Here is a 14,079-nt window from a genome sequence, read left to right on the forward strand (position 1 = left end):
GCTAAAAGTTTTACTAGCAATTGATCCTCTATGATACTTCTTGGCTCTGGTAAACATGAAATCAGGAGGAAAGCCATGAATCTTATAACACTGGTTTATGGCCAATTTTTTTACAATAGTTGCAAATTATAGAATTTTTTTTAAGAGGATTTCCTGGTTGTATCTTATAATCATTGAATCTTCTTTCACCAGCGTTAGCAACAATAAAAGATATTGAATCTCCTGGATAAACAGGAGTAGCATGGATTTCTCTTTGTTTTTCATCTTGAATAACAAGAGAATATGCTTGCCCAATAGTAGAAAGAGGGGAAGATATGAGAATATTGCTCCTAACCCCTAGAAAGATGTTATTGAGACCTATCAGAAACTGCAACAACCTCTCATCTTGATGAGCTTTTGCACGTTTTTCTTTTGCACCACACACAGAGTCACAAGTACAAGCAGAAAAGGTGTTTAAAGCATCTAGTTCATCCCATAGAATCTTCATCCTTGTAAAATAAATAGATATGCTAGAATTTTCTTGACCTACTGATTTAAATCTTTTTGAAGCTGAAATAACTTGGCACCATTTGCCTGACCAAATCCATCTTCCAGGTCAGACCACAAGACTTTGGTACTTTGAAATACAAGACAGACTCATCAATTTCTTTTGAAAGAGAATTGAGCAACCATGACAAGACCATATCATTACATCTTGATCATGACTTCTGAAGAGTTATATCAGTAGGAACAGCTAGGGATCCATCAATGAATCCTAGCTTGTTCTTAGCTAAAGGAGCAATAATCACAGCCCTTCTCCAGCCACCATATCTCTTACCATCAAAGACAGTAGAGACTAAGTTCATGTCTGAATAATCATAAGGGTGAATATAAAAAGCATGTGATGAATCCACTGCATTAGTTACAGGAATTGCTTCACTTCTTTCAGTGGTTTGAGTAGGACAATTTTGAACTTGATTCATTTTTCAAAAATCAAAGAGAAAGAAGGAGATGAAGACTATATGAACATATAAAGATCAACACTGTTCGGATACCATGAAGAAAAAAAGAACAATATAGAAATTTTCTTTGTATTTCTTGATGCCTTCCCTGTACAATAAATTTGAATATTTATACACAAAATCACCTACTAAGAGTTTTTAAGTTTGCCTAAAGTTGAGCTAATTACCATTACTTTGCTTATGGATATGACTTATTCAGGTTATGCTTAGTTAAAATCATTAGGTTGTGCTTAGTTAAGATCATGGTTTTAATTTTGAATGTTTCTTAAAATATAGTATGCTCTCCGGTATATTAAAAATAAATTTCTTAGTCTATTTTTGGTAAATTTGAAGAGAATTTTTTTTTTCATTTTTACTCTTATCGTTAAGTAGCTGTTTTTCAAACTGATTAGAGTGTTAGTCAAATTTAAATTTACACAATATCATTAATAAATATAATTCCGTAAAATGAATATTTAATTAATATTATCTTAAGAGAAATACAAAATGCAAACTGAAAATGTAAAAGGGGACGGAGTGAGTTTTTGGCAATTGGCACTAATTGATGGTCTAGACTCATTTTCAAAAGAGAAAAGATCCAAATTTGCCTTAAAGCTTTTTATGAAATGGTTTAGATTTGCCCAAGATTATTACTTGGGTTCAAATACAACGGAGGCTTTTTTACACACATGGGCTTTTTAATAAAAGAAAATGTCAAATTGACCTTTAAACAATGTAAAATGATGGATATTTACTCCTGAACTTTGTGAAATGATCTCGATTCTTTTTTAATCAACAACCGTCTCTCTTCTCCACCATTACTTTACACCACGATATTCATATAAAGAACAAGAGAAGGATTGGTGATAAAGTTGTGTTGATGGAGTTCTCATAGAGGTAGAAATTCTATTTAATGGTGTAATTAGAGGCGAATTCAGGATTGGAAGATTATGGGTGACACATTTTTTTAAAAGAATAAACGGGTCGGTTTCTTCAATTATGTGTTACGATTCGAATTATTTATAATTTCATTTTTTATATACAAATCGATCGAATATGCATATTTAGTAATGTTTTCTTTTAGATATTTTAAGATTCAAGATAATTAATTAGCCGTTCATTTTTTTTTTTTGTAGGAATTAGAGGTCTTATTCTCTAAAAAATTGACAAAGAAAAAAATTCACATTAAAAATCTGAACTTGTATGAATTATCTAATAATGTTATTGTATTTATATTGCATGCATTGCCCTTTACATGTTGTTGCATATATATAGTTGTGAAAAAATAAAAAATAACTAAAGTAAAAAAAGTCGATTTGAATTAATAAAGAATGGAAATAAAGAATTAAATAAAGAAAAATACAAAAAAGAGGGGGAAAAAAGCCGCAACAAGCAAAAAATGGGTAAAAAATTTGACTACACATAGTTTCGAACACGTGTAACGAGGATGAAATGTTCAGCCTTTTGCTATTGGCACACTTTAGCCTTTTGTTACTCTAGGTGGCAATGTTAATATTGTTGTAAAATAAACTAGTTGAGCAATTTAAGAAATATTAACTCGGAGAGAATAACAAAAGAAACAGAAGAGAAAATAGCCGTATATCTCTATGTCTTTCTTCTTATATCTTTTCAATTGCACATAATTGTGCCTATTATATAGGCAAGGTGGAATAGCAATCCGTTGCCAATTTTGACAAATGCAAATTGGGTGGGTCTCACTTAGATGGTGACATCCACCACTTGCATAATACTCCCCCTTGGATGTCCAAAAAAAATATACACATATTTATCGTAAACATCCATGGATATGGTGCCTCGTTAAAACCTTACAAAAAAACTCAGTTAAGAAAAAGAGTACACATATCTGTTAATACGCCTTGAATACTGCCTCATTAAAAATCTTACCACGAAAATCCAATGGGACAAAACCATGGTTAAGGAAAAAAGAGTGCAGCGCGTATTTTACTCCCCCTGATGAAAACTTCATTTGATATTTTGGAGACGACGCATTCCAACCTTATATCTTAGCTTCTCAAAAGTTGATGTTGGTAATGCCTTTGTGAATAAATCTGCAAGATTATCACTTGAACGAACTTGTTGTACATCAATATCACCATTCTTCTGAAGATCATGTGTGAAGAATAATTTTGGTGAAATATGTTTTGTTCTGTCTCTTTTTATGAAGCCGCCTTTTAATTGAGTTATGCACGCGGCATTGTCTTCGACTATAATTGTGGGTACTTTGATATGATTTTCCAAGCCACATCTTTCTTTGATGAACTTTATCATCGATCTCAACTATACACATTCTCTACTTGCTTCGTGAATTGCTATTATTTCAGTATGATTTGAAGAAGTAGCAACAATGGACTGCTTCGTAGATCGCCATGATATAGCAGTTCCTCCGTATGTAAATAGATAGTCTGTCTGAGATCAAGCTTTATGTGGATCTGATAAATAACCTGCATCTGCATAATCAATAAGGTCTGCGCAACCTTTGTTAGTATAAAACAAACTCATATCAATAGTACCCTTCAGGTATCGCAAAATATGTATGATACCGTTCCAATGCCTTCGCGTTGGGGATGAACTATACGTTGCTAGCAAATTAACAGAAAATGTTATATCAGGTCTAGTTGCGTTAGCAAGATACATAAGTGCACCAATAGCACTGAGATATGGTACTTCAGGACCAAGAATTTCTTCATCCTTTTCTGGAGGTCGAAATTGATCTTTTTCCACTTCAAGTGATCGAACAATCATTGGAGTACTTAATGGATGTGCTTTGTCCATGTAAAATCTTTTTAAGATTTTCTCAGTGTAGGCAGATTGATGGACAAAAACTCTGTCTGCTAAATGTTCAATTTGCAGACCTAGACAAAGTTTTGTCTTTCCAAGGTATTTCATTTCAAATTCTTTTTTTAGATATTCAATTGCCTTTTGGACCTCTTCAGGGGTTCCAATGAGATTTATGTCATCAACATAAATGGCGAGTATAACAAACTCCGATTCTGTTTTCTTAATAAAAATACATGGACAAATGACATCATTTATATAGCCTTCATTTATTAAGTACTCACTAAGGCAATTATACCACATACACCCTGATTGTTTCAGACCATATAATGATCTTTGCAATTTTATTGAGTACATTTCTCGAGACTTTTTACATGCTGCAGGCAATTTTAATCCTTCTGAAATTTTCATGTAAATTTCATTATCAAGTGAACCATAAAGGTAGGCTGTAACTACATCCATTAGATGTATATCAAGATTTTTATGTACAGCTAGACTGATGAGATATCGAAATGTTATTCCATCCATAACAGGTGAATATGTTTTTTCATAGTTGACCCCGGGTCTTTGAGAGAATCCTTGTGCAACAAGGCGCGCCTTGTATCTTACAATTTCATTTCTCTCATTTCGTTTTCGTACAAATACCCATTTTTAGCCAACTGGTTTTACACCTTCAGGGGTTTGGACTACAGGTCCAAAAACCTCACGTTTAGCAAGTGAGTCTAATTCTGATTGAATTGCCTTTTTTCCATTCTAGCCAATCACATCTACGTCGACATTCTTCGACGGATTTAGGCTTAAGACTTTCACTATCTTGCATAAGGTTAATTGCTACATTATATGCAAAAATATAATCCACCGTAATTTTAGATCGATCTAGATTTATCTCATCACCGGTAGAACTTATTGAAAGTTCTTCATTCACTTGAGTCTCAGGTTCACTGATTTCTTCAGGAATATCAGGAGTACTCAAATCTTGACCTTCTTCAGGAGGTTCTTGTGTAGTATCATTTTTATGGTTTCTCACGCTTCTCTTTCTAGGATTTTTATCTTTTGATCCCAATGGTCTACCACGCTTTAGGCGTGTTTGGGATTCAGAAGCTATGATACTAGTAGATGGTCCTTTTGGGACATCAATTCGGATAGGCACATTCACTGCAGGGATATGTGACTTAGTTATCCGTTTCAAATCAGTAAATGCATCTGGTATTTGATTTGATATTTTCTGCAAGTGGATGATCTTCTGGACCTCCTGCTCACATGTGCGATTACGTGGATCAAAATGTGATAGTGATGAAACTTTCCACGCAATTTCTTTTTCTTTTTCGGGTTCCTTTTTCTCTCCCCCTAATGGCGGGAAAAGTGTTTCATCAAATCGACAATCTGCAAATCGAGCAGTGAATAAGTCTCCAATCAACGGTTTAATGTGTCGAATTATGGAGGGTGAGTCAAACCCAACGTATATGCCCAACCTTCGTTGAGGGCCCATTTTTGTACGTTGTGGTGGTGCTACAGACACGTATACTGCACAACCAAAAATTCTTAAATGGACTATATTTGGTTCATGATCAAATACTAATTGTGACAGAGTATTTATTATAATTTGTCGGTCTGAGACGTACAAATACTGCCGCATGTAAGATAGCATGACCCCAAACAGTAATTGACAATTTTGTTTTCATTAGTAGAGGTCTTGCTATCAATTGTAGACGCTTTATAAATGACTCTGCAAGGCCATTTTGAGTATGAACATGAGCAACAGGATGTTCAATTTTTATCCCAATTGATAAGCAATAATCATTAAAAGCTTGGGATGTAAATTCTCCAGCATTATCAAGGCGAATGGCCTTAATTGGATAATCTGAGAATTGCGCCCTTAATCTTATTATTTGTGCCAACAACTTCGCAAATGCCAGGTTGCGGGATGATAAAAGGCACATATGAGACCATCTAGATGATGCATCTATTAGGATCATAAAATATCTAAACAATTCACTAGGTGGATGAATAGGTCCACATATATCTTCATGTATACGCTCTAAAAAGCCAGAAGATTCGATGCCGACCTTCAAGGTCGATGGTCTGGCAATTAATTTGCCTTGATAACAAGCAGCACATGAAAATTCATCATTTGTAAGAATCTTCTAGTTCTTTAACGGATGTCTAGTTGAATTTTCAAGAATTCGTCTCATCATTATTGATCCAGGATGACCTATTCGATCATGCCATAGCACAAATGTATTTAGATCAGTAAACTTCTGGTTTACGATCATATGTGCTTCAATTGCACTAATTTTTACATAATATAGGCCAGATGACAGAAGGGCAAAAAGGGCAGCCCGGTGCACTTAAGCTCCCGCTATGCGCAGGGTCCGGGGAATAGGCCAGATGACAGAGTTGGTAATTTTTTCAAAATATATTTCTGGCCTGAGACACTCTTGGTTATACCAAGATATTCAATATTCATTTCATTTAGTGTCTCAACATGATATCCATTTCTGCGGATATCTTTAAAACTTAACAAGTTTCTAGGGGATTTAGAAGAGAATAATGCATCTTCTATAACAATTTTTGTTCCTTTAGGCAGAATTATAGTAGCTCTTCCAGAGCCTTCTATCATTTTTAAATTACCAGATATTGTAGCAACATTAGCTTTTCTTCTAAGCAAATTGGAAAAATATTTCTCGTCTTAAAAATAACATGAGTTGTTCCACTATCAATTACACAAATATCCTCTTGATTTATCATTGATCCAAACAAGATTTGAGGCATTTCCATATTTTCTTCAATAAGAAATAAAATACGTATTAACACATGGTATATTACACAAATTTTATTTATTTACATTGACTAGGAAAATACAAATATCATATTTAATACAGATAAAAAGAAATATATTTATATATTATTAGTCTTATCAATATTCATATTTTCGTCTGGAAAATTAAAGAAATCAGCTACATCCAAATGCATGGGCTCAATATTATCTTCAGAGATAAAATTCGTCTCTGAATTATTTTCTGCCCTTTTCAAAGATGCCTGATATAGCTGAACAAGGCGCTTTAATGATCGGCAAATCCGCGACCAGTGCCCCACACCTCCACATCTATGACATATTGTTTCTAAATTTCTCTTGGGTAAAACTTCTCGCCTTTTACCCTGCCTTTTATATTGCTGGTCATTTCTCGATTCCAGCCGAGTATCATGATTAAAATTTCTTCTTTGACCACGACCACGACCACGACTGGGGTCATGACCTCTTTCTTGTTGGTTATAATTTGCCCGATTCACTTCAGGGAGGGGCAAAGAACCAACGGGCTGACTATCATGATTTTTCATTAATAGTTCATTGTGGCGTTCAACAATCAGAAGGTGAGAAAGTAATTCAAATTTTTTTTTAAAATTCTTTTTCGCGATATTGCTGCTGAGGAGCATATTCGCGGGTGGAAATGTGGAATATGTTTTTTCTAGTTTATCCTGTTCAGTGATCTCCTCTCCGCATAAATTTAACTGTGCTATAATTCTAAACAGAGCAGAATTATATTCAGTTATATTTTTGAAATCCATTAATCTCAGATTTAGTCAATCATGACGAGCTTGTGGAAGCATGACCAACTTCAGGTGGTCATATCTTTCTTTTAAATTTTTCCACAATTTAACGGGGTCTTTTAATGTAAGATATTGTAATTTTAGCCCCCCCCCCCCGTCAAGATGGTGACGGAAAAATATCATGGCTTTAGCACGGTCTTGATTGAATGTCATATTTTCATCTTTAATGGTGTCTGCCAAACCCATTGATTCTAAATGAATTTCGGCATTAAGGGCCCATGATGAGTAGCCTTTTCTAGAGATATCAAGAGCAGTAAATTCAATTTTTGAAATATTTGCCATTTTATGAAAATAAAATTAAATAAAACTCTTACCGCTTTTTGTTACCTTGAAAAATTAGCCGGAACCTTGTGCTGATAACGTGTTGTAAAATAAACTAGTTGAGCAATTTAAGAAATATTAACTCGGAGAGAATAACAAAAGAAGCAGAAGAGAAAATAGCCGTATATCTCTATGTCTTTCTTCTTATATCTTTTCAATTGCACATAATTGTGCCTATTATATAGGCAAGGTGGAATAACAATCCGTTGCCAATTTTGACAAATGCAAATTGGGTGGGTCCCACTTAGATGGTGACATCCACCACTTGCATAATAAATATATATTTATATTTCCTATAAATATACACAAAATTTCAACCGTCACTGGGTGCCGTGGCACTCCCCCTCTCACACATAGATCCGCCCTTGGTTGCAATTGATCATTATTTTGAGATTTATTCGGATGATTCCGAGGTTTGATGTTGGTTAAGGCAAATAGAGACTTAACAATTGGGGTTCTAATAAATGAAGAAGACAATATTGCTATCAACAGAATAATGATCCTTTCTTTTCAAAGCTTAGAAACAAATATGGAATATTTCATATAGTTCAAGGGCAATTTTCACCCTCATAATAAAGGTCACAAAAAGCACTTGTCGTCAATTAATAAAGACAAACCTAACCTGTATAAAAGAAGAACAAATATATATAATTTCCCAAAGCTCAAAGGCGAATTTAGACATGTTCCCTTTCTAGTATTAAAAATATCAATTTTTTTTATAAAATAGAAGATAATATTCTAGTTTACATACTTTATTCGATTAAAAAGACTTAATTCTATATAAAGGGTGACTGTTACCTCAATTAAAAATAAAAAAAAATTGAAACTAATAAAATCTTATGTAAAATTTAGAATATCTGAAAAAGAATTAAATGGATTGAACATATTAAATTGAAATTGAAATATTAGAAGAAAGCCTTGGTAGTAATTATGGAATTTCCCTAATTGAGCATGAAGTTTGATTTTCAAATTTTTGCGAAAATTATGTAAGATGTCTATTTTTTTTTTGGAGTCGATAATTAAAATTTATGATATTATTTCAAATATAATTGAAAAGTAATTTCTTTTAAGGCAAAAAATAACATTTTGATGGCCTCCGTTTATTTTGATGGTAAAAATAGCGATTATCTTTATTTATATGACTTAGTATCAAATCGATCAATTTTTGAAATATAGTACATACCATTTCCATTTATACATTTGTGTTAGGTAGGGAGGAATTTTTTTTTCATAAAAAATATTTTCTTAGACAATAAGTAAGTCTCTTACTTATTTTTTAATATTTGATAAATAAGTAAATCAACGTTATCTAAAAGTACTTATATATAAATATATAATCTAATAAAATACTATTATGATGGAATGACCAGATGAGAACTCAGGGGTAGTGAGTGGTGGGATGATCAAAGGGTGGGGGTGTCGAGTGAGTGTGAAGGAGACTCGTTCTTGTTTTTCCTAACAGAATACTCGTTCTTCGGCCCTGCTTCTTCCTATTATTTCATCACAAAAGTCAGTTTCTTCATTTTTAGTTTTTTTTTTTAAAAAATGTACTTTTCAAAATATTTTGATAAATCAAATATGAAAAAATTAAAAAATATTTCCTTCGGCCAAATACACCTTTAAGGATCAAATGGTTAGATGTTTGGTCCCTAAACTTAGGAGTATTATGGTTAGAGACATGAACTATAATTTTCAGTATTTTCGACCCCTAAAGTTTCGATTAGGACCTTAAGACCAGATGAGATAGCTACAACTCCATTAGAGGTCTTAGCAATTAGCAACCATGGAGATTCAGAAAGCTACCTTTACCATCCCTCCTCCCCATTTCTTCCCAATTCCAAACTCTACCCACCACTCAGTTCTTGTTTCCCCACGACATAGACTGAAACAGCAAAGAAATTTCCTAAAACTAAGCCCTCTTTGTTGTTCTTCTTCTCATAGTCATCCTGTTGTACAAGACCCAATTTTGCAAGAAGGGAATGAATCTTTTAGGAAAAGCAGAGAGACCCATTACAAGAATTCAAGAAAAAAGAGGGTGTTTTTCTTGGATGTTAATCCTATTTGTTACAAAGGAAGCATCCCTTCTTTGCAATCTTTTGCTCATTGGATTTCCCTTTTCTTCTCTCAAGTCAGCCTCACTGATCCTGTTATTGCTGTAAGCTCTCTCTCTCTCTCTCACACACACACACACACACATGGATGTGTCACTGTGTGTAACTCTGTTTGTTGAGCCAGGAAATGAGAAAGAAAAGAGTTGGAGAGTTACACTTTGTTTGGATATTGGGTTGTATTGTATTCTTTTAATTAATACAATATTTGGATTGATTGTATCATTCACTGCTGCTGCACATCAACTATTTGAATAATAAACCAACGAAAAAAAGTAGATATGAGAGAACTACTTAAGGTAAAAGATAAAGTAGGATTAAAAAGTAAGTGAAGACAAAATGAGGAAAAAATATTAAGAGTACGACTCGATCACACCAAATAAGTTGTAAGACAAAATGAGACTTTTCGTCATGAATTTAAACGATGCGATACAATATAATTTAAGTAACAATAAAATAAACATTGTATTTAAACTAACAATACAATATAATACAACAAGTAACAATCATCCAAACAAGGTGTTAGTAGTGGAATACTCTATAATCTACTTATTGATTCACCTTATTGTACCTGAAAGTTTCTTGGAAGTAGAGTTGGGCCTGCCTAGGATTTGAAATTTAAGGGTTCTGAATTTGCCACAAAATCGCAGCTTGTCTTAGTTACTGAGTTCACAATTAAATATTTGCTCATATCTAATGGATTTCATTATACAAAGACAAAGTCTTAGAAAAAGCTACTGAGTTCGTCCAAACCAGCACAGGATACTCTAGCTACGATCCTGCTTGACAGGTGTAGATGGTATTTGGAAGCACCATGAACTACACATTGTTTGAATTGGGTGATTGTTTTACAGGTTATTGATGGAGAAAGAGGTAATGAGTATAGAAGACAGTTGTTACCTTCTTACAAAGCAAAAAGGAGGAAATATTGGCATCAGTTTCCAGATGCAGAAAAATCTCAAAGGAGTACGATTGAAAAGTCACATAGACTCATCTTGGATATTCTTCAGAGCTGCAATGTTCCTGTGAGTGAACAATTTCTTGATCAATACTTGTAGTTTTGGTTTATTGATGCATCCTTGTAATTGGGTTTTCTTTAGTATTCTCAGCTAAAGGTAATCTTTACAAGCAATTTGAGAAAGTTAGTTTTTGTGCACAGACAAAGTAATTTGCTGATATTAACTACAATGTTATTTCTAACTGGAGATACTAAGAAGCATGAACCATGATATAGATTTAATATTTTCTTCTTGTCAGATAAATTTTGCTTCCAAAACGTGAGTTGCTTATGGTGAAATGTGGCAAGCAACAACTATGAAGATTCATATATAGCAAAAGTTGAATGGAGAAAGAAAGAATCTTGGACCACATAAATAATTCATGAACGTTGAATGGAATAGTCAATACGAGCTAGTTTTCCCTCGAGAGAACAGTTTCTGAGGTCTATCAATATCATTTTAGCTGTAAGTTTGGGTGGGAACACATACAGAAACACACTATCTTAATAACAAAGAAAAATAATAAATTAGAAGGTAAGCCTACAGATCCAGTACTCCCTATATGATATTTTTGATTTTAGAATTTACCTGCTACCTTGTGCATCTCCTGCCTCAAGTTTGACAATGATTGTTGTAGTTATACTCTATTTTCCTCAGCCTCTTTAGAAATGCTGCCGGGTTCGTGTCGGATCTTCCAAAAACAGAGCATTTTGGAGGATCCGGCACAGGAGTGGCATCAGTTTTGGAGAGACTGAGCAACATACGTTATAATTGCAGACTTGTTTATATTTTTGGGCTGCACAGTCTTGCTCAGATTTTTTTTTTTGCACTACACAGTCTTGTTTGGAAGCTTTCTTCTATGGGTTGCTCATATATTTTTTTGCACTAGAGTTTTGCATAATGAGAAGGCAGATAAGAGTTGATTACTAGCTTTTGACTAAGTGTAGTATGCAGGTAGTTAAGATTGAATCACATGAAGCAGATGATGTTATAGCCACACTCGTAGAACAAGTTCTACAAAGGGGGCACCGAGTCGTCGTTGCCTCTCCTGACAAAGACTTCAAACAGCTGATATCTGATGAAGTTCAAATTGTCATGCCAGTGCCAGAGTTCAATAGATGGTCCTTTTACACCCTTAAACACTATGTGGCACAGTACAATTGTGATCCAAGGTCTGATTTGAGCCTAAGTATGTCACACTCCTTTTAGGTGTAGTTTATCTTAATTTAAGTTACTAGTTCATGTACTTGTTAGCATTTTTCCATGTCTGCACTTCTAGGCTCTAGCCAATATGGGCTATCTACTGTAGGGGATGGGTGGATTATGGATGCTTCAGTGTCAATTCTGTTAGAATCATCTAATCATCTGTTTTGTTCTCAAAGTGTCTGCTGTTATCATGTTGGCTGCTAAATTTTGTGGTTTTCTGGATAAGGGTGCATACTGGGTGATGAGGTTGATGGTGTTCCTGGAATCCAGCACGTTGTTCCTGGTTTTGGTCGAAAGACTGCTATGAAGCTTTTGAAAAAGCACGGCACATTGGAGAATTTGCTTAATGCTGCTGCAGTAAGATCAGTGGGGAGGCAGTATGCACAAGATGCCCTCATAAAGTATTCTGATTATTTGCGCAGAAATTATGAAGTTCTTTCTCTGAAGAGGTAACATTTTCATTTTTCTTTCACTTCCATCAGTAATAGCAAAGGCGTTCTTCAGTGCCTTTTTACAGCTTTCTAATTCAAACTATTCTTCAATGGAATGCACTAAAAGGGATGTCAGTATCCATATTGAGGACCAATGGCTTAATGAGAGGGATGCGCGTAATGACTCACTAGTTTTATCCAACTTCATCACTTTGCTTAAAGATAGTCGGAATCTTTATTCACAAAGCAGATCTCATTCCAATGGTTGAAATTGCCAGAAGAAAGCTTCTGTGAGTTCTCTTCTTTACTATCTTATTTGTTCCATTTTAAATTTTCAGCTTTGACGAAATGACATATGAAGTATCTTTTGGATAACAAAGACTGTAAAATGTCAACGGTGTAGTAGAAGGTCTCTTAGCTAGTCCACCATTTTACACTGCACATTTATCTATCCCAACTTTCCAAAAGAAGACATTACTTTTCCCATATAGCCCACTTTTCAATATAAAATCACGGATCAATCCAGAATAAATTTGCTTTGGTTTGAAATGACAATATAAGCAGCAAAAGATTCTGTTCCCAACATCTTTTTGAAGTGGCAAGTGTTATTGATGTTAAAATCAGCACTAAGGAGGTGCTGTAGAAAAGTGAAAATTGAAAAAAAATTCCCAGAATGCCTATAGAAAAATTTCTATGAACTGTAAAAGTGTTTCAGCATTCTAATCATACACCAAAAAGCTACAACATAATACAATCTTGTTCCAGATTTAGGTAGTTTTTTCTTCAAATTTAGTATTTCCGTTATAATTTGTTGTAGATTCTGAATGATAGTCGGAATGATTGTATGATGTTGAGTGAATAATTAACTAGAAAGGCCTTAGTTCAGTTTTAAAACATTCAAAAGATTCTTTTGTTGTGAAGAAAAAGACAATGGACACCCTGAAAAGGAACAGAAAATGAAATGAATGTCATGTTATTCAAATCCTCAAGTGCTGTGTTCTGGTCTATGCAGTGCTTAAGTTGATGTAGGCTCTAAAACCTGAAGAAGGATGATCTTGATGCTTCATCACAACTATCAAACTAAACAAATAAAATACCAAATTTTGCCAGAAGATTTGACCAGATGAACCAAGGTACTGAATTGGAATATCCGAATTCACAGTGAGTATAGACTAATATTTTCTGTTTCATGTTCTAATGTTTGTCTGTTCAATAAACAAGAATTCAGTTTTCTTCATGTATCAGGAAGAAGCATACAGTAGAAAACTTAGCCATCGTTCTTCTTGGATGAACCACTAAAGAAGAGACTTCTGAGGTCTAAAATGTACAGAAGTTTGAGATTCTTTTAGTAGTTGCCACTAGAATAGATTCGTGATACTATTCAGTGCTCATCTGTTGTGATGAAAGAACATGGCAAATGCCCAACTTGTATCCATACTTTAATTCAATATAACTCCTATTTGGACCCTCAATTCGTTCCCATTTCCCCCTGTTTTCACCTATTCTAATGCTAATGTACAAAGACCACAGTAGATATTTGCCTTTCTTATTGAACTTCATTAACTCATAGGGATATCTCCAGACGTGATTTTCATTTTTATTAATTTTTCTTCCATACTTGTTTTGGTTA

The 14,079-nt window shown here is 34.1% G+C and overlaps 1 protein-coding gene across 4 annotated transcripts; it reads left to right on the top strand.

Annotated features, from left to right (window-relative positions):
• Window positions 1–9,362: 9,362 nt before the first annotated feature.
• On the top strand, window positions 9,363–14,016 carry LOC129904189 (uncharacterized). Of its 4 annotated transcripts, none has more exons than XM_055979731.1 (7): window positions 9,363–9,861; window positions 10,669–10,839; window positions 11,767–12,001; window positions 12,245–12,467; window positions 12,577–12,739; window positions 13,462–13,610; window positions 13,678–14,016. In XM_055979731.1, the coding sequence occupies exons 1-5, from the start codon at window positions 9,490–9,492 to the stop codon at window positions 12,716–12,718; spliced, it is 1,143 nt and encodes a 380-aa protein (XP_055835706.1). In that variant the 5' UTR covers window positions 9,363–9,489; the 3' UTR covers window positions 12,719–12,739; window positions 13,462–13,610; window positions 13,678–14,016. The 4 variants fall into 4 exon arrangements, with proteins under 4 accessions (XP_055835706.1, XP_055835704.1, XP_055835707.1 ...); XM_055979729.1 differs by having other exon boundaries at window positions 13,695–14,016; XM_055979732.1 differs by having other exon boundaries at window positions 13,462–13,582.
• The last annotated feature ends 63 nt before the right edge of the window (window positions 14,017–14,079 follow it).

This window comes from Solanum dulcamara, chromosome 9 (assembly GCF_947179165.1).
Source record: "Solanum dulcamara chromosome 9, daSolDulc1.2, whole genome shotgun sequence".
Classification (NCBI taxonomy): domain Eukaryota; kingdom Viridiplantae; phylum Streptophyta; class Magnoliopsida; order Solanales; family Solanaceae; genus Solanum; species Solanum dulcamara.

Bases quoted from the DNA above. Each gene is read 5' to 3' on its own strand.
- LOC129904189 (XM_055979731.1), top strand. From the start codon at position 9,490: ATGGAGATTCAGAAAGCTACCTTTACCATCCCTCCTCCCCATTTCTTC. The intron at 10,840-11,766 runs GTGAGTGAACAA...TGTAGTATGCAG, and splicing joins TTCAGAGCTGCAATGTTCCT to GTAGTTAAGATTGAATCACA. The intron at 12,468-12,576 runs GTAACATTTTCA...ATGCACTAAAAG, and splicing joins GAAGTTCTTTCTCTGAAGAG to GGATGTCAGTATCCATATTG.